General features: G+C 42.8%; 1 protein-coding gene across 4 annotated transcripts in view; it reads left to right on the top strand.

The window, feature by feature from the left end:
• fam13b (family with sequence similarity 13 member B) overlaps positions 1-18,305 on the top strand; it is a 77,197-nt gene that overhangs the window by 52,087 nt on the left and 6,805 nt on the right. For 2 of the 4 annotated variants that reach the window (XM_084353367.1, XM_084353368.1), the window contains exons 8-19: positions 5,632-5,676; positions 8,828-8,923; positions 9,386-9,533; positions 10,924-11,021; positions 12,610-12,667; positions 12,782-12,911; positions 13,822-13,893; positions 14,514-14,787; positions 14,903-15,044; positions 15,254-15,335; positions 16,054-16,257; positions 17,846-18,060. In XM_084353367.1, the coding sequence (XP_084209493.1) occupies positions 5,632-5,676; positions 8,828-8,923; positions 9,386-9,533; positions 10,924-11,021; positions 12,610-12,667; positions 12,782-12,911; positions 13,822-13,893; positions 14,514-14,787; positions 14,903-15,044; positions 15,254-15,335; positions 16,054-16,257; positions 17,846-18,060 (1,564 nt within the window). The remainder of the gene's footprint in view (positions 1-5,631; positions 5,677-8,827; positions 8,924-9,385; positions 9,534-10,923; positions 11,022-12,609; positions 12,668-12,781; positions 12,912-13,821; positions 13,894-14,513; positions 14,788-14,902; positions 15,045-15,253; positions 15,336-16,053; positions 16,258-17,845; positions 18,061-18,305) is intronic. The other 2 variants (XM_084353369.1, XM_084353370.1) reach the window with 2 other exon arrangements.

Raw genomic sequence — 18,305 nt, 5'->3', positions numbered from 1 at the left:
TTTACAGTCATAGAAGCTTGGAGGGGAGATGTGGTGTGATTTGCATTTATGTGCCGGGCTTAATTCTCATGATCAATATCACCATTGTGATAAACATCCAATGAAAACACACAATCTGACAATGTTTGAGGTGGATCTATGGATCAATGTATAAATCATGTCATTTCCTGTTGCCACTAGGTGGCACTGTGACTGTGATGAAGTGATTATTTGCATGAAAATGTCATTTGCAATGAAAAGTACATACAGCTGAGTTACATTAACTCTGTGTTTCATGACCTCGCCATGTGTCGTTCTGTCTGACCAGCGGTCTAAAACCTGAAGATATTCAGTTTACTACGATATAAAACAGAGAAAAACAGGACAACCTGACTTTGCCGAAGCTGGAATCAGAGAAATTTGGTATTGTTCTTGAAAAATGACTGAAATTATCAACTGATTGTCAAAATAGGTGTAGACAAAATAACCTTTAGATGCAGCTTTGATGTGGAGCTTTATGTGACGCCACAAACTGCAAAAAACCTCTGACACAAACGTGCCGTATATGCATTCATTCTGTTTATTAAAATATCTCATGTTATTCACATTCTCAGGCTGTGCCAAACATTTTAAGTGCAAGCAATTGGCAACCTTGCACCAGCTCCCCGTGACCGCAAGAGAGAAGATTAATTTGGAGGAGGGTTGAGGAGGTGGAGAGAGGGGCTGTGGGAGATGTGTTGAGTCGACTAAACAAAATAGAAGATATTCTAAGATGGCCGAACATCTGTGGGATGATTAAGGGAAAATGACAGAAGGAGAGCTGCGCTGGTCACATTTAGTCCTGCAACAAAACAACTGGTGAGAACAAACACATGAGCAGGAAATCAAACGCAGATCTGAAATCGTTGGAGTGTGTTTGAGTTGTGGATTGTTTGAATGCTGTCAGGCTCTGAGCGAGTTTCTTGGCTCTGACATGAAGGACTATAAATGTTTACTGTTTCAGAGGCAGCGAAGAGCTGTTTATGAGACGTAAGATGATGCTTATGATTGTGTGTGTGTGTGAGTGTGTGTGTGTGTTTCTGTGAATCTGGCTCTGTGTGATGTTGTGGTTGAGGCACGACGAGGCTTTAAGAGATGGCGTGTGTGTGTGTGTTTGAAGTAGGTCACTAGCTGAAGTGAAATATGTCCTCTCGTGCATGCTGATCTATAGGTGAGGTGTGACATGTATGTGTGTGTGTTTGTGTGCGAGCATGTGGGCGGATGAGTAGACTGCAGCAGTCTGTATCACCTCCCAGTCAGAGCAGAGCGGAGTCGGGTCTGCTGACAGCAGCACCACTGTGGACTCACAACTAACCTCAAACTCACCTCAGACACACGCACAGCCAGTCTGTCTTTGTTTCCTTTACATCGAGACGTCAGAGCAAATGTTGTTAATAATCCAAGGACACCCTTGATCAGTCCCTTTAGCTCATCACCATTTACAGCTCCACTGTTGGTGTTATTTAATTTCTCAGTTAAAATGCAGCAGACGAAAAGCTCTTCTTTCTGACATGTTTTTGGTGTTTAGACACTCAGTCAGCTGAGATGAGGCCACTGATACCTGACCACAGCACAGCGTCTCAGCTCTGCAGTATAGACTCTTGGCTGTGTGACATGATACTCTTGCCCTATATACTATATGTGATGTGTAGTACTACAGTGTGTTTAGGTCAGCTGCTTGCACAACAACAAAATGATTGAACAATTAATTATGCGCAAATCCATAACTGTTTCATTATCAGTGAGACATGCAGCGGCAGTAATATGTCACCAGCCTTTTAAAGGTTAATTGACTTTAAAATCAGTGATTAAAAATATATATATACAAAAAACTCATTTTTCACAGAATCAATACGTCAGTAGCAGCTGCACTTTCTCGCTGTCTCTTCTCTACAGCGGCGAGTTGATATGCACCGCTGCAGTGCCCACATGGGCCCGCCTCATCCCACTCCTCTGACTATTTTCAGAAGTTAAATCAATTTAGATGCTGTTGAGTTTAACACACTGTACACAAGACTTGTTCAAGTTACATTTTAATAGAAATTTAGAATTTTATGCACAGCTCCAGACTAACTTTTTACATCTCTGGTGAGCCTTAGTTTTTCATTTAGGTGCACCAACACATGATTTAAGTGGGCCCAATAATACATTTTAATTTAATTTCTTGACACATTGTGAGACCCTGAAGCTCTCTAATGGCCTTCAGTTTTGGCATTTACTTCATAAATGGGATTTTTTCAAATGAAATCAAAAGAAATAATAGTCCTGAGTACTTTATTTGTGCAAAGGTGGAACCCAAAGTGTGAAACAAAACACAATCAGATGAAAAATAAACAATAAGTGAGAACGTGAGAGAAAAACAAACACAATCACTTTGATCACAGCACAATGATACAAAGCGATTCCAGCAAGTGCATTCGTCAGCCCTCAGGTGATGCAGTAATCTGCCCCCAGAGACGTTTCTCCTGCTGTGATCAGACTGAAGATCTGGTTAGCAGACTGCAGATTAGCCTGATGTGATCTAAGTGAATCTGGCAAGAATTCATTTTACTCAGCCCTTCACCTCAGATAGCCTCCTAGGATGTAGTTGATAAATCACTTAGTGGCACAATAATAGTAACCTCATAATGATTAATGTGTTTTAATCTCATTTTAAAGCAATATCAGAGGTGGACTAATGATAGTTGGTAGTTTTCAGGGATGAGAAGGTGAAATATAGCATCAGTCATGAGCATTACGCGGACCGTTTGTTTGCTTCTGAGACATTATCGAAGACGACCTGACTGTCTACTTAGGTCACTTTAAAATATTTTACAGTATCGCTGCCAGAGAACGGCTAGCTGAAGGTGTGACTCCTTCAGCTGTGATCAAGGTTTTATCTTCGTCTTTGGCTTCTGCTGCAGTCGTGTCTGTAGGACAGGAGCTCATCTAATCTGACCTACTTGGAGCAGTTTTGAAAGCCAAGCCCTTATTGGCCAACTTGTGCTTGTTTGGCACCCTTGCACTTGTTTTAGGCCAAAATCACAAAAATAACCTTTATATGTCTTCGGCTTCATCCAAATATCAACTTAACTTCCCTTACAGTCGCCGGGCTTTGAGGACGCATTCGCAGGAAGTCTGCGAATGCTGAGGGCCGTCCAAACCCACAATACATCCAGTCCACAAGGGCCCCCAAGTGGCTGGACTTTCTGCAGACTTCTAGAGAGTCAGCTTGGGCAGCAGACTTCACCAGATGTTAGCGATTTAATTACGCACATTTCATTACGATATGGATGTGTGGAAGTTTTTCCAATTGCCGACTACAAAAACAAAAATAACTTATATGTTAAATACTACTTAACTTAATTAAAACATTGTTGGCCAGAATACTATACAGCCACATCATGATACAGAAACATGTAGAAGAACCGGCTATAGAAGTAATCAAAATGCATTTTATTATTGTAGTCTCAGCAACTTATATTAGCCTTGTAGTCTAACGCTCACAGAAACTTGACATGAAGTCACAGTTCGTATGACTGAAGTCCGAGAGGACTCCAGAGGATGGACATTTGGATTCAGACTTAAGAAGTCACCCTGTTGTTGGCAAGTGCATACTGAAGATCCCTCCTGACCCCGTGGTGTAAAACATGTTCATTGCTGTGACTTGATTAGTGAAGAAAAACTGCAGGAAACGTTTGACATAATGAGACATAATCAAAACCACTTTCTGCTACATCAGGGACCCAGACTGCTCAGTCCTCTCTGCCCTTCATGTTGTCCTCAGCAGGGACAAATTGCCCAGAAGTCCTATGAAGCGTGTCATCTATGTCCTTTATGGCTCAACTGACACTGATAGAAATGTCATCTCTGCTCTGAGGGAGCTCGAGGACGGCAGCAACACCCCAAAGGCTGCAACGATTTTAAATCAAGTCTTCAGGGGCAAAATGGTGCAAGGGCAGATATTATCTTTGCTACTTAAGGCACATGAAGATTATGTAACATCCTAGAGGACCCTATCAAAGATCTATTGTTAGTCATGCAGCCACCCAGCCTGGTCCCAAGGGTACGACTCAGCAGGAGAGCCTGCTGTCAGATGTTGTCAGTCCTTCTGAGGGACAGTCGATGCTGTGTGGAGCCTGCAGGGTGCGTTTCTGTGTTGACTAACTGGAGGAGAAGGGAGAGTTTCAAATGACAAAGTATCTCAGTCCAGCCCAGATACTTATGGACTCAAAAAATATTTGTCACGTGGACAAAATAGATGTTTGTCAAAGTCAGTTGTTTAATTTCTGCAACACCAGTACCTCTCTTTCTCTTTGTCTGTCTTTCCATCGCAGTCACATTCTCGATCGTGGTTACGGTGTCAGAAAAGGGAATGTGAGATACTTAAAACCAGAGAGAGCCAAAGAGGAAGGAAATAGTGAAAGATAGAGAAAAGAGAACATGAGCTAAGGGGTAGAGAAAAAGATGTTTGTACAAAGCATGATGGGATAGTTTGAGAGAAAGAGAAAGATGGAGTGAGGGTGAAAAGTCGCGGTAAGAGATGAGTAAATTGAGAAAAGAAATCGGGGGGGAAAGGGAGACGTTGTTTGTTTGGAGAAAAACAAAATGATGTGGAAAAAATGACCCTAATGAAGAGAGAAATTAGATTAGAGTAGAAAGTCAGGAGGCGACTGAAGGAAAAGGGCAGGAACAGCAACAAGAAACAGGGAATTCAGATGGAGGGCATTATGGTGCCCTCTCTGCCATTAATAATTCAGTCTGCATCGACCTACCTGAGGACGACTTCTTTCTGCATTAGGATTGTGCGTTTGTGTGTGTTTGGTTGTGTTAAACAGCCAACATACATCCACACAAAAAGCTTGCATAACATCAGCTGCTGTTCCTCTAACGTGATGACTTTGACCGGCAGACACACACACACACACACACACACACACACTGTATATATGATACGTACCCATGCACTTGGGCCTAATGTGGACGACCTTGTGTTGTGTGTGTAGGAGTGTTATATAAATCTGGAGTCCCGGCGTGCCTGTCAGTGTGTGTGTGTGTGTGTGTGTGTGTGTGTGTGTGTGTGTGTGTGTGTGTGTGTGTGTGGCAGGCTGCTGAATCAATGGATACATCTCATCCCTGTTTCATGCCACACACACACACACACTTCCTTGCTTATAGAGGAACATCAGAGAACAAATATGACTCGACACACACCCTTCTATCTGATCAGCCGGGTTTAACAGAGCTCTGTAGCCTAAATAACAATCTGCCCACCCAGAGTGGCGCCACCGACTGAAACTTTGTGTATTTGTGTGTGTGCGTGTGTGTGGTGCGTTTTTTTGAGACTGTCGTTTGGCACAAAGGATCCTAGATTAGAAGACAACTGCTGTGAGAACATAAACTCCTCGTGCCGACTCACACACGTCTTTATTTCATCCTTTTTCAACACACAGTATCAACAGATGGAGCCATGGTTTAATTATTATTGTCGTTCTTCTTCCCTGTTTTGACTCCTGCTGTCCGACATCCACGCCCTCCGAGGTCATGTCATGTCATGTCAGTACGAGGAGGAGTCAAGAAGAACGTGATGTTCTAACCATGTTGTCCTTTTCCCCTCTGTCTCTCTCTCTACAGCTCCCACCTCTCCCCTATATCCATCCTGCCCGCTGACTCTGCTGAGTAAGTACACACACACACACACACACACACACACACACACAATTTTATCCACTTACGATAACATACATAGGCACTACACACACACAAATGCTCATCCAAACACCCTGCAGACACACACGCCTCATATTTTAGCAACACTAAGAGAGTGAAATCTGACAAATCGTTTCATGTGCAACTAATTGGAAAGAAATCGTAAAATAAGCAGTTAAATCGTGCAATCGTTATCAAGAGAATGATAGAAAAACTGCGAACAAGGTGTGAGCGAGACAGCCAGGTTAGGTGTGAAGAGGGACTAAAGAGCCATCTGCTGAAGAGGCAGAGACAATAAGCTGGGAGGTGAGGAGGAAGGAAGCGGGCCGGCCGTGTGTTTTGATTACGAAGCTAAACTAAAGCATTTGGCCTGACTTGGTGGTTTTAGAGCCCCGAGGACATGAACTCAGCAATCACATGACTGTCAGGCCTCTGAACCGGTGCACGACACGGCAGCAGGGTAAAATCGTTTTCAATGGTGCTTTACATTAATGTGAGTTTAGTGGCCTGATGGCACAAACACTGCGGGGCGTCTCAAGGCTCAGATACAGTCAGCAGTCTGATGCTTTAATAACTGAAGAGAACAAAATGGCAGCAAGTTGGTCCTGTTTTTTCTGATTTAATTGAATTTCTGATTGAATAAAAAATGATATCTATAAAACAGGGTTTTGTACATTTGGAAATGCTTCATTTAACTGATTTCAAGGTGAGGGAAATGCTTGAATTTGATTATTCTCTTTGAGTGACTGATTGTCAACATTTTTTGGTGTTTCATCTACACAGTCACTTGTGTAAACCAAAGATCTTTTAATATTTAAAATGTCTCATCATATTTGTCTGTCTCCTGCAGTTTAAATCAGTTAAATAGATCCTGTCCAGCTTACCTTTTTACTTCTATGAAAGAAATGTGTCTCAGTCAAACAGCATCGAGATAAACACAAACCTGTGTAGGCTGCAATTTAAAAAGCAAGCAAACAAGAAGATTGATGGACATTTACACATCAGCAGGGGATTGATGAGGTGGATGAGAGCTTCAGTTGGATTTCTCAAGCTGAGCAGTTTGAACACATATGTTTCCTCTTCAGGTTGAAATAAGCATCTTTTTCACATCATTTGCTCTGTTGCATTTACACCCTGCTGTTCAGTAATCTAATGAAACTTAAAGTAATGCTACGTATAACATATTAGAAAACCAGTCTTACCAGCTTGTGGGGGAAAATGTGATTTAAGTTCCAGTTCTACCAGAAGTTTGGACCTTTCACACGAGTACATTACCTGTTTCCATTTCCAGGAGTACATCGGGTAGCTGCAGGATCTTGGTTGCTGAGACAGTCTTGTGTCTGAGAGTGATTAATGTCTTCATTTTCCTCCGGCAACCACGATGTGTTCAAAAGGCCTCTCCTCTGTTGGGAGGCATGGACGGATTTAGACAAAAGCAGCAAACACACATGGTGCTTCTCTTGACCGTGTGTGCGTGAATGAGACAGACTGCAAGCACATCATGTTGTAGTGCTTCTGTGTTAGGTAACTGTGCTTGTGTGACGGATGGTTATTGTCTGTAGAGCTTCCTGCTTGCGGCGAAGGTGGGCTCGCCATCCAGGGAAATTTGTGCACAGTTGTGAGGGTGTCTCAACACACGCACACAGATTTATTTGACCTTAGGCCCAACACCTTTGTGAGTTTTAGCTTAAAAGGTCATGGAGTCCGAACGTAGCTCCAAATCATGTAACTCTGTTGGTGTAAATGATTTTACACACACCTTACACACCCAGTATGATGTCATGGATGAAGATCTGTCAGCAGCAGCAGCTGGTGTGGAGGAGTATGAAGTCTCCACCAGATCTCCAACCTCTACTGCTGTCTAAGCTGGAGGAGAAACGAAGCTAACAGCCTGCAAGAAGCCAGAGTAAACGATGGAGGGATGCATTATGATCACACACACGTGGTCATGCGAGTTTGAGAAGGTCTCAGTAGAGCCTGTGGATCAACCTCTGCATGTCAGTGTAGACGAGGTCGGACCGACTGCTGCTGTTACCTTTTATAGGCCGTTACGTCCTCCCCTCCTCTCGTCCCTGGCTCTAGTTTAGGCATTATTAATCCTCTCAGAACCGGACCAGGTTATTCACTTTATAAGGACTTGTGAAAAAGCCCAGAATAGAAAAGAAAGCATTGCAGTGATTACAGGCTCTCAACAACGTTCGATTCATGGTCAACCTTCAGTAAATGTCTTATTGTATCTCACATGGAGGTAAACACATCCATTTGTCATTTAAAGCTCCAGTCTTGTGTCTGTTAATTGATTAGCAGAGCTCGTTCTGTTCATTAAAAAGAGGCGGATGACAGGTGGGATTATGTGAGGAGGCTTACACGTGGTTCCTGACATGAAGGTTTTCAGCCGCGCATCATTACTCGGCACGGCTAAACCTTCTTCCGAAACACCGAGACCTTAATTAAATGGATGAACAATGCACTAAGCTTATTGGACTCAGTGTAAGTGAACAAAAGAGCACATGAATTAATCTCATGTAGAGACAATTCAATGATTTAACACAGTGAGGAGTATAACACATCATTGAGCAGAGGACAGTAGCTTTAGTAGCAGTTAGTGTTAAAACATTAAGACGCACAGTTTTTGTTCTAATCAGTAAAAGGAAATTAGATCGTTATTAAATATTAATATAATATAGTATATTTTGAGTTATGGATTCTTAGTGGTGAATGAACAGGTTACAGTTAAAAAATGCAAAGTACTTGCAGAGAATAATAAATGTATAACATGCAGTATTATAGAAGGCAAGCGTTGCTATATATTATTCATTATGGGCAGATTTAATTTATCATTTTCCATAAAGATGAAAATACAGACGCCGGGCAGTGATATTTTTTTGTTATCTCGATGTCACAAGTAAATTACCTTTGTTTGTTTGTAGAAAGCTAAATACTGAACTTCAGGTGTCACATTAAAGCTCGGCTCTTTGTTTAGGACGCAGCACGAAACTGAAAAGATGTGAGAGGTGATGTGAGGAAGATGATCCATTTTGTCATCACACAGAGTAAAAGAGAAAGAGAATACACATGGAAATCTTAATGAATTAATGTGAGTTATTTTGTGTTTCCCCAGGATAATCCAGCGAACCATCAGAGCTGCAGTGGAGCAGCACTTCTTCGAGCTGAAGACCTCCATCGACCAAGACCTCAGCAACTACGACAGCGCTGGGTGAGAGCACACGTTCACATTCACACACATACAGAACACACAGACATGAAAAACAAATACACCTGTTCGGCTGTTTTTTCCTCCGTGCACCTGCCGATTGAAACATGCGTAACACAGATTCCTCAGTGGTTGAAAACGGCATCAGATGACTTTAAAGACACATATTTGTCATAGTGAACATAGTGTACAAAGGCACGGAGCCAGCCAGATGGATCAGTTTACCAGTAAACATGTTGACAGCTGTGATGTTAATTAGCAAACTCTACGTGTTGATGGGAGCAGCTGTTCAGTGGTCCTTCACCTCCAGGAGTTTCACACTGCCGAGATTAAAATAGACGTTACATGTTGGCGTGAACGTCGACCACAAAGGCTCGGTGGCATTTCGGTGTTAGATGTGAGTGAATGTGAATGCATGAATTATTTTTGTTTCATTGTGTTATTAACCCTGTTTGTGTTTTCCAGAGTGAGCCCCAGTGAGCCTGCAGACCAGGGTTGCCATGGAGACGAGGAGCAACAAACTGACCCTGAGGACAGTCCCTGCGACACAGAAGGGGAGACCCCGCTCATACAGACCGAGCAGCACATGCAACAAAGCCAGAAAGACACGCAGGTCAGTGGGAGACACACACACACACACACACACACACACACACACACAAATTCGCGCAATATCAGTGTTTTAACTCGCATCCAAGAAACGGCACAAAATCATCCATGTCTCTCACAATAAATGGTAACATGAGCATAACAGTGGCACAACTTGCAAGTGAAATCAGATGACACACACACACACACACACACACACAGTGGAGATACACACACCGTGACCAGTTGCTGTGTGGGTTAGCAGCATATTTCCCATCGCTAACCTCCTTCCTGTCTCAGTCTGTCGGTTCACTCCGAGGCCAAATGTCTGATGTTATCAACGCGGTCCGTCTTTGCTCCGCTCAGATTGCGTCAATAGTTGGAATATTTCCGGGAAACAGCAGAGACGACAGATCTGTTGTCTCAAAGTGCTTGTAATGGAATTTAACCAAGTACATGTACTCAAGTATTGTACTTTACTTGAGTATTTCGATTTTCTGCTACTTTATACTTTATTGCCTTTTTTTGGGGGCAAATATACTTTGACTCCACTGTATTTGATAACTTTAGTTACTTTGCAGATTACATGCTGCAGCCGAGCCAAAGTAGTGCAATTTATGACATTGGTATCATATTTTAAATCTCATCGGCTGTTTCAACACAAAGAGGTAATGAGTCTCAGCGGTGCCGCCTGTTCCTCTGTCTTTGTATCTTCAAACTCGAATACCTCAATGATACACATTATTGTCTTAATCTTCAGGGTTTGACATTAGGAAGACATTTTTCTGCGAGTGTCATTTACATTTTTAGAAAGCCATGATACGGTGTAAATCAAATCCCCTCCATGCGGTGGTTTTCCCCCCAAGAACCATTTTAGCGTCCAGACGGCAGGAGAGAGATGAGAAGCAGACAACATGGCAGACAGAGTGCGACGCATCCCGGGACTGATGAGAAATCTGTCACCTCGTTAAATAATAATCTTAGTCCAATTCTTTAAATAGATGAGCCAGGATCCAAAGAAAGACAGCAACACCTGTGCACCAAACTACAAAACACATTTTACATACTGTCTTTGCATAGCAGGATACACAATGTATGCACGTTAGGTTATATGCACACACATGCTTCTCATGTGAGTCATGTGACAGCCACCGCTTTGAGGAGATTCACAACTTTTCTACCCTCACCTCAAATCATCAGACATGTTGTAGCAGTGTTTATGATGCGAGTTGTGAAGCCTGTTTCCTTTGGCTTTGAAATCTTTGTTGGATTTGGAGATTTTCATAAAAAACCTTGTTTCCTGACTCGCAGGAAGCGAAACATGATGATTTGTGCAGTTTCTAGGAGCTCCTGTTTATCAGAGATCTCTGTTTGTTTCTATTCTGGCTTAATTTATTGCTGTTGCTTTTTCCCAGGATTCACTGGACTCTGGCGCCACCCTGGAGGAGAGCTCAGGAATGGACCTGGATGCAGACGCTGTCAGAGATGCTGAGAACAACATCAACACTGCCAGGTGCGCTGGGGTGGTGTCAGTTCGCTTCTGAAGCTTTTAATGAGTCCAGTTTCACCTTATGTCAAGAACATAATGGCATAGTTGTTACTTTGAGATGCCTTGAAATTTAAGAAGTCAAGAAGCATTTGGTCCAACTTAATGTTTCATCCCATGAAAACACGCATCCTCGTTCTTTGCATGATTCTGTTTAAATCATTTAAAAATAAAAATAACAACCTAACAGCCAGGGCATTCGTTGTTTTTGCAGCAGAAATCTAAGACTTCTGACCTTTGTGTCACTACGTTGTAAAATGTGGAGACAGGTTGATTTTTATGACACGGTTTCAGTAATTCATTTGGTTTATTGACTGACAAGCTTTTAGCTTAAGTTGTACAGATTTTAGGGGTTTGAAGCACTTTTAGATAATCTAGGAAATTACATCACATAAGTAGAAATACTAGTGTCGGCACGGGAGGTTGAGAATGAAATTATCAAAATATTTTTTGCTCTCTGCTCGTAAAAATGAACATATCTCAAAAACTAAAGAATGTACAGAGTTTAAATAACTTACAGTGTTAAGAAATACTTTGTTCATGTTTCTACATTCAGAATTGTTTTAGTTCAACATGTTTTGTGAGTTTATTTACAACTCCAAGTTTAGTATACTCCAAGAAATTACATCAAAATAAGCAAAAAATCACAACATAGTTAACATTTGGACCAGGTAGATGGATGTTATGTTATTTGTGTCCCAGTGAATCTCACTGATGTGGAGCGAGGACCTTCTTTCCCACAGACAGTGAAGTGTCCTCTTTGCCTCGTGCAGGGACGTTGTCCTGAACAGATCACTTGACACCTCACGTTTACAAATCACTTCGACATGCTGCCTCAGCTGGAGCTCATTTTTACGCTGCATCTGAAACAGACCATTATTATCTCTGTCTCTCTCTCACACACACACAACACATATTAAATTACGCCGCTTCCTCGTGTAGATTTACACCTCATACATCATCCCGTGTCGCGCCTCTGGGTTGTGCTAATGCACTGTGGTTGATGTGTAATGCAGTGTTTAAGTGTAAAACAGGCAGCTAATGCTTAAATTCTGTTTCACACCTTTTAAGGAGAAATGGAAAAAACGTCACAGACGCAGCACTGAGGTGTAACAAATGTGAGATTTCCTGACAGCTTTGTGCGTTTTCCCCACAAGAAATCCTTGATGATGTGAAAAGGCTTTTAGTTGTGTGACTCTCCGTTGTTGTTCTGATCCACAACAGACTCCAACAATGCCTCATCAAGACTGCTGATAATTAAAAATAAAATACATTAGAACGGTTTTGATTTTGCTCAAAGATCTCTCAGGTCTGTTAGACTCCGCACATGAAAAAAGGACGTTTTCTAGATTTATTCACATAGAAATAAATAAAAAAAGAAAAAGAAATCAGCTGTAGATATTTCAGCATCGAACACGTAAAGGTATGCTCTTTAAAATGTACAGTTTGGGAAAATGTTCAAGTTGAATGTGTGTGTCACCTTTGATGGGTATAATACTGGTCGAGTATTTTCTTTGTTTAAGTGCAGTTTCATGTTTCTTCTCTTTGTTTTCAGGCAGGACAATCAACCCTGTGACATCATGGAGCAGACTCAGTGTGACACCATAAGCTGTGTACGTATCAATAACACGAAGGACAGAATGCATCAGTCTGCCTACTTACTGCACTTCCCTTCAGTCCTTCCATTCCTGAACTGTCTTTCGGGTCGGTCTCTCTCTGTTCTCCAGGATTCGGGCTCTTGCCGCTGTGATCAGAACGCCAACACCAGCGAGAACAACAGGAACCTTCTGTCGCCATGCCAACCGAACTCTGGCCAGAACCCCCACCTCCAACTGTTTCCTGACAGCCAATGGGAAGGTTGGTACCGACTTGTCTCGACTCTCACAGTGTGCTTTCTGTTCGCCACCAACATAAATATGGAATCAAATTTATTTCAGATATTTTCTGTTGAACTTTACTCAAATTTTAGATTTGATTTATACATTTAAACACTCAAACCAGGGAGAACTTGTTGACGTGGGAAGACTTCCTTCCTTCTTTCAGTGTGGTTGAACTCAGTTATTCTGCCGTATTTGTTCGTAAGATTTTAGGTTTTTTTCACATTTTTTCTTATATTTTTAGATTTTATATTGTGATTCCCAAAGTGTGGGTACTGCAGTTGGGCCATTTAATAAATAAACGTTTTTAAGTTTCAATTTTGGAATAAAATTTGAGATTACCATAGAATATTTATGATTAAGTATTTACTTTTAAAAGTAATCAGAACTGATGAAACAAGAGAATTAAATCACATGTTTATCTTTATACTTTATCTTAGCCTCATGTAGCCTCATTGTGATGACATTTTTGTTGGGCACCAAAAGTTTTTCCGATTTCGAATTAGGTTATTCTTAAGTTGAATGTCTGTTATAGACTAAACAATTCATTGATTCACTTAAAAATAATTAGCAGAATAATCATGATGAAAATAATTGTTAGTTGCTTTTAAAAATGGAAGATAAAATCATGTCTGTGTCTTTTGCATTTTTAAATGTTTCTCAGGGATTTCTATAAACTCATCAAACATTTTGTGAGCTGCGATTCTCCTTCATCTCCCCCATAACCAATCAATCCCTCGATATCTCGTATGACTGACTTTGTCATAATACACAAAAAACATAAAGTCACATGTAGTGAATGAACGATGACCTCAATGCTCGTCTTCTCTACTGTCTCTCTCCCTGTCCCTCCTCCATTTCTCCTCCTCTTCCTCCTTCCATCCAAACAGCGTCACCCCCCTCCCATCTCCACCTCCCTCCCATAGACTTCTCATGTATGCACCTGCAAAAAGAAGGCCACGGTAAGTAGTGACACCTCCACCAGCCTGCCCATCCTTCATCTCATCCTTTCTCGTTAACTTTTTCTTTTTTTGCTGTTGTTTTTGCTGGTTCTGACACAGCACGGGAAGCTTTGTTGATACATTCTCACATTTTATAATGTGCCTGTGTGGTTATGGATAAATCCCTGCATGTGAAACACTCGTCCTTCCCCCGGATGTGATAACACGGCTGGCGTTATCTTCCCTCTCGCCTCCTGCTGCAGGGTCACTGGGCAGATTGATCTCTCTAAACACAGTTTTTCTCCTGACGCCGCTTCTGTTTCTCCCTCGTCTCTTCCTTCACCTTCCCCACTTTTTCCCCTCTACTCAGCTCGTTAGCATAACGCTGACAGTCAAGACACCGTTAATCAGGCAGAGAGTGAGTCAGCAGGGTACAGAAGAAGAAAATGTGTTGTTGAATGTATCAGCTCAGCAGCCCTCCTCCCAGGCAGCTTTTGTGTGTGTCATAATGACATGAACGGCATCTACCTCGCTTCTAACACTCTTGTGAGCCAGGGATTAAATTGATCTTTTCTCTCGTCCTCTCCTCACCTCCGTTAACTTGCTCTGACTCTCTCCTCTCTTTATCTCTTTCTCTCCAGACCCCGTCCCGGCTTACAAATCCTGGCAGGACGACAACGAGAGTGGAGAGGCGCAGCTCTCCCCGCTGGCTGGTCGCATGGTTCCTCTCCCCCCCCTGCCCCTGGAGGAGGAAGGCGAAGAGGCAGAGGAGGAGGGAGGACAGGATGCCTCCCCCTCCTCTTCCCGCTCCCACCCTCACCTCCTCGCACGCCGCTTTCTCGACTTCGGAGCCCACAGTGCCCAGCGGTTCCTCCAGCAGGACCTGGACGCCACCTCACCCACCAAAGCACAGAGGTACGATGAGTGGGGAGCATTCGTCTATAATCAGAACCTGAAGGCATTTTCTTCGGTACAAGTCGGAGCAGAATTGAGAAGTTCATTCATACTTGTGTCTTCTCCGTCACTCCAGGCCACGTCGAGCATCGTTTGGCTCCAAAGAGGCGATGAGAGGAGGAGATTCAGTGACCCACCAACTCACCAAGAAGCTCCAGCACCTGAAGAAGAAAATCAAACAGTTTGAAGAGCAGTTTGAGAAGGAGAGGAACTATAAGGTAAAGACAGAAATGTAAAGTGACTTTAGTTCAGTTCATTTATTTGACATGGACACAACAGGAACATCTGTGCTGCAACGTCTAACGTGCACAGATGCACTGCACTTAGTGTTTATAGGAAGATGCTGATTTCCACCCGTCAGCGGGAGGTGGAGCAACTTCTGTAGTGTTGTCTTGACGTTTTCAGTGAAATATTCGTTTCTCTGCAGCCCTCTCACGGAGACAAGGCCGCCAACCCCAAAGTCCTCAAGTGGATGACCGACCTCACAAAGATCCGCAGGCAGATTAAAGGTAGAACCACTCGCTCTATTTCCTGTGAATGTGCATTGGTGTGTGTGTGTGTGTGTGTGTGTGTGTGTGTGTGTGTGTGTCGGGGTTAGAGTGTCTGTGTGCCATCCTGTTCCACGCTGGACAGCTTGACCTTCCCCACTCCGAACCTTTGACCTTTGTAACAACATTGCATGTGTGCTGGTCTAACACACAAACACTCACAGACACACACATGTCAGGAGTTGACGTGGCTCCCACCCTCCAGTGTGCTGGTGCGTCCTTGTGAACCCACATTCATTAGTTCTGTGGTGAGTTCAGTACGCTGAAACGGTGGATAAGACTTGAAGTTATTCATAAACAGTTTGCAGAATTTTTAGAAATGTCGATATATGTCGATAATAATCTTACTGATCAGAATTAAAGTTGATGCTTCAGATGTTTTATTCTTTTGATAAAATGGCGGTTAGAGTGTAAAATATGACATATCTGATGTGTATAGATAGTTTTCTACACTGTGACGTGTCTCTTGTGCATCGTTTCACCGTTCTGAACCAACCCCATGACGCTGAGGTGACGCCTCTCCTGTTTGGAGAACGCAGTGGCCGAAACATTTCTCTCTCTGTATCAAATCAACAATTGAAAACAACAATAACACGAGCACCCGCTCTCCACTTTCCTCCCTCCTCCTCCTATCGCCCAACGACCCATTGATTGATTGATTGACCGATCGGCCAACCAGGACGCCAGCACCACCTTTTACCCAGAAGCACGCTGAGGCACCAGGCTTTGCTGCATTCATACAGACGCCACCATGCTCCCTACTCCTCCCCTTCCTCTCCCTCCTCCTCCTCCTCCTCCTCCTCTATCTGCTCACCTCCCCATCACACACTCACCCCCCCGCTCCACCCCTACTCAGGCCTGAGCTCTAGACCGTATCACCTCAGTAAGTACCAACCCCTCAGTAAGTAGACAACACCTTCACTACTGACAGTCACAATGAGGCGGCATTGTGAGAGCATCGTGCTTCTTTGCTTTGGTGTATTTCCTGTTGAAACTGGACATTTAACCACGGGTTTCTCTCTAAAGTGTGACCTGATGCTGTTAATTACTTTGGTTTAATGCAGGGATTTATCGATACATTTTTGTTTAAGTGTTGATTAACTGCTGACAATGTTTTTATGTAATTATGACTTGAACTGTACTCTTAAACTTTTTACTGTGGACATTATGTCATCAATCAATATGCTGTAGGCATAAAGGAGGTTATTTCCTGTTATTATCATATATAAATAATACCTGAACATTTTAAACGGTATATACTGTTTCTACAAGGAAACAACAGTTTAATTAAACACCAAAATGGTGCTGACATGGCAGAAACATCGTCCACACAAGTATCTGAACACAGAAGACACTTCGAGCGACACAAGATCGAGTTTCCTCATCGCTGAAATCTGGATTCTGTCACCTTGATATCTTTATCTTTATCTTTATCGTTACTCACTGAGCCTAATTAAAGAGGCAATATGTAAGAATTGGCCACCTTTCTATGTAAGGTCACTCCAAACAAGGGGGCGGCATATAATAACTGCTAATTGCTGCTAACTGTAGCTGCCGTTAGCTAGTTGGCTTCTGCAACACAATACATACGGATGTTTTTGACAAAACAACAAAATGTTATTTCTTCACACTTTTTTTAAGTGTTTCAAACCAAAATTCTTACATACCGCACCTTTAAATAAAAAATATATCAGGTATGAAAGCCAAATTATAAGTTTCTGACTCGTTAAAACTGACTTACCTTTAAAATTGCTCCCAATTTGCAGGTTACATAAAATAAAATGCACTTTAAAATAAATAAGTTGCTTGCCTTATCTACAGTTCACCTTGAAGAATACAAGTTTGGCCAAAGTCGGAGGCTTCAGTTCAGACTGACCTGTGAGCGGTACCGGAGCGGTACCGGAGCGAAAGTGGAGCACGAGATGAAGTGACGCCTCACCTTTAAAAAAAAAAAAGCTGCTTTTCGCTCCATTCAAAACGCTCCCGCTCGCACAGCTGTCGTCTTCATGCTTGTGTGGACGTTGTTTCTGCCTTTATTATCGATGCTGCAAAATCCAGCAGGCAGCAGAACTGAATCCTAAAATGTGGACAGACTCGGGGGCTTTTCAATGTCTTGATTTTTTTTAATTGTTTTTTACACTCCGATGGTGTTAGAATATGCTCAGGAGGAGGTTTTGTGCTTGCTGTGTTTGGGTTCAGACTGTGTCCGGTGTTGTGGTTTCGTCCTCTTGTGTAAGCATGACTGTCTTTCTCCTCACATTGTGACTGGCTGGCTGACTTGAACCACCGCAGCTGTGTGTCAGACTCCTGCATGTCTGATCATCCAGTGAAAGATGTTTTATGTGCTGGCAGAAGATTTTCTCTTTTTAACCCATTTTTGTTCCTTCTTTCGTGCTTTACCCTCTGTATCCCCTCCCCTTTGTTTCTCTCCTTCATGTCTTTCCTCATCACTGTCTTCCTCGTCCTTACAGATGCCAAACACCGTGCAGAGAGCGAGCTCGGCCCCCAGACTCGTCCTCGCAGCAACACTTTACCCAAGAGCTTCGGCTCCACGCTGGACCAAGGCGCTCACGATGCAGCGGTGGAGGCCAAGGGTCAGCATCCCACCCGGGAGGAAACACTGGAGCTCATCCAGCGCAGGGTCAAAGGGAAGAAGCAGGAGGACGGCTGGCCGGATGACATCAAGGTTAGCAGCTGATCTGTTTTTCATCAGAGACTGGACTCATGGCAAAGTCCTACACACCAACACAGGTGTTTCAGATTGCTTCGTTTGTCCAACCAACAGTCCAAAACCCAAAGTCTCTTCATTTCCTGCCAATAATGTCAAAGAAAAGCAGATAATCACCACATTTAAGAAGCTGGAAACGTTTGAGTAGTCCCCTTTTATACTCACTCATAGATACCAGCCACCTTAATACGCCTGATTTTTTT

This window comes from Pagrus pagrus (assembly GCF_965226575.1).
Source record: "Pagrus pagrus genome assembly, chromosome: 5".
Classification (NCBI taxonomy): Eukaryota; Metazoa; Chordata; class Actinopteri; order Spariformes; family Sparidae; genus Pagrus; species Pagrus pagrus.
The sequence above is the reverse complement of the archived record's forward strand: the minus strand, read 5'-3'. Positions and strand labels throughout refer to the sequence as shown.